Source organism: Laccaria bicolor, genomic scaffold (assembly GCF_000143565.1).
Source record: "Laccaria bicolor S238N-H82 LACBIscaffold_123 genomic scaffold, whole genome shotgun sequence".
NCBI classification, from domain to species: domain Eukaryota; kingdom Fungi; phylum Basidiomycota; class Agaricomycetes; order Agaricales; family Hydnangiaceae; genus Laccaria; species Laccaria bicolor.
The window spans coordinates 2,071-3,957 of NW_001889994.1; the positions used below are offsets into that span (position 1 = coordinate 2,071).

The following is a 1,887-nucleotide window of genomic DNA, read 5'->3' on the forward strand; positions in this document are numbered from 1 at the left end:
CGTTTTGCCTGGTCGATATATCTCGTTCAATTCTGGCCAAAACTGAGAGAAACTCCTAGGTGATAAGTTATTTCCAAGTCAGCAGTGCATGTCCGAGAACGAGTGATGATGGTGAGATACCCTATTTGGATGGTCTGCAGACAACGACGACCGCAAATCTGAGGAAAGGACGATGTCGTCTACTTGCCAAGGACACGTGGATATGATTGCTGAATTTCTTCTGAAGGGCTCAGTACCTGACATTCTGGGTGGCTTCACGAACACTTGATCTAGCCTGGATGGACTGGTGGCAAGCGAATATGCGAAATTCAGTGCCATGTTAGTGGGTTCGAAATTCTAGGATACTTATGTCATTTTGGTAATGGTATGAGCCGGCGCCGATCTAGATCTTGTGGGTCCGTAAATATATGGGGATCCGCATGGAACAAGCAAAGGTCCCACGCGTACGGCATGTACATGTTGGTCCCTGTTGGCCTGCTAGCGCTGTGGACGCAACCTCATCATACTGTCGCCAAACCCAAAGCAAACACCCACGAAGGGATCCAGCAATACCAGCAAAATACCAGACTGCCTATCTCGCGGTGCTGAAGCCTCAGCGTCGAAACCAGGCGAGTTTCAAGCACTTAAGTGGGCTTGAGCCACGGCAGTGACTCGGGGACATTGGCGCGTTAAAAACAAAGCCCCTTTAGTTTTGCTCTTTCCTTACGCAGCCTTACGCACCCATTGGATATATAATGTCATGTTTTTTTCTACGCTTCTGAGATTTATGTAGTGTATGCGCCCACGGCCAGCAGGTACAGGCAGTGGCACATTCGCATACTACTGTTCCAATAAATACTGCTATTTAAATTTGTGACCCAGTGAAGGAAAGTAAGTATACGGACTCGAAAGTGAAACTAGGGCTGATCCACGGGAGCAGTACTAGTCTGTTCATCATTGCTGAAATTCGTTCCCCCGGCATGAATATCTTCAGATAGTTTGAAGGACAACATGAGCTGCGTACAGTCAGTAATGCAGATACCAGGTGCGGTATCGGACGTACCCGATCGATTGGTAGGGCATGGATAAGGTATTTCTGCCCATCGCTGCGCAGATTTGTCATGGCAAAGTGTGATACAACCTGTTCGAGCATGATAAGGTGGAGTAGTCTTGGCACCTTCTCACATAGATACCCCCCCGCGAAACCGAACCTGACATACGGGTCGATGCTAGGATCGATCCTCTGGTGCTCTCGAACAACCAAGTAGAATGTTTTGATTCCTTGATAGACATGCTGGAAGATTTTCTCGATCCTTCCCGTCTTGTGGAGGTCATGAGCGTGCGGTGAGACACTGCTACTCCCCCTAAAAATGATTGCACTATCACGGAATGATGGAGATGCGCATGTTCCATATGACACGCCGCGTCTTGCAATGCGATTTAAAGAGAAAGCCTCAGCATGGGGACGGACTGCATTGCCGTTCAACGGATTACTTCCTAAGATGCCACATAGAAGCTGGTATGGTTCCCCACTGAGCGTGAAAGGCGCTAGACTTGAGTCTGCGTAATCAGGTAGCGTAGGATCCAGCATGCTTGCAAGGCGGAAGCCACGGATGTCTTCCTGCTCAATTGCCTTTATGCTTTTTACCAGCTCCATGACATTTTGGCGTACCGCTTCGTCATCGGCAAGAATCGCACGAAGATTAGCTGTTCGGGATGATACCTTCATGAATGTTGTTTCCAGATCGCCTGTAGAGAGAGAGGGGGGGGGGGTCATGATCAGCGACAGGTACTGATCAATATGGAGTGAATATGCACCCAATTTTTTATTAGTGTTCAGTTGCTGCAAAAAATAGATATATCGTTCATAGAAGGGCGCGCTGTGTGAATGGACAGGTCCAAACAGGT

General features: G+C 48.3%; 1 protein-coding gene across 1 annotated transcript; it reads right to left on the reverse strand.

Moving 5' to 3' along the window:
- Positions 1–896: 896 nt before the first annotated feature.
- On the reverse strand, positions 897–1,756 carry LACBIDRAFT_335733 (uncharacterized protein; the record flags this gene model as incomplete). Its single annotated transcript, XM_001890621.1, has 2 exons — positions 897–995; positions 1,043–1,756. 2 exons carry the CDS (start codon positions 1,754–1,756, stop codon positions 897–899), a joined length of 813 nt encoding a protein of 270 aa, XP_001890656.1.
- Positions 1,757–1,887: the final 131 nt, after the last annotated feature.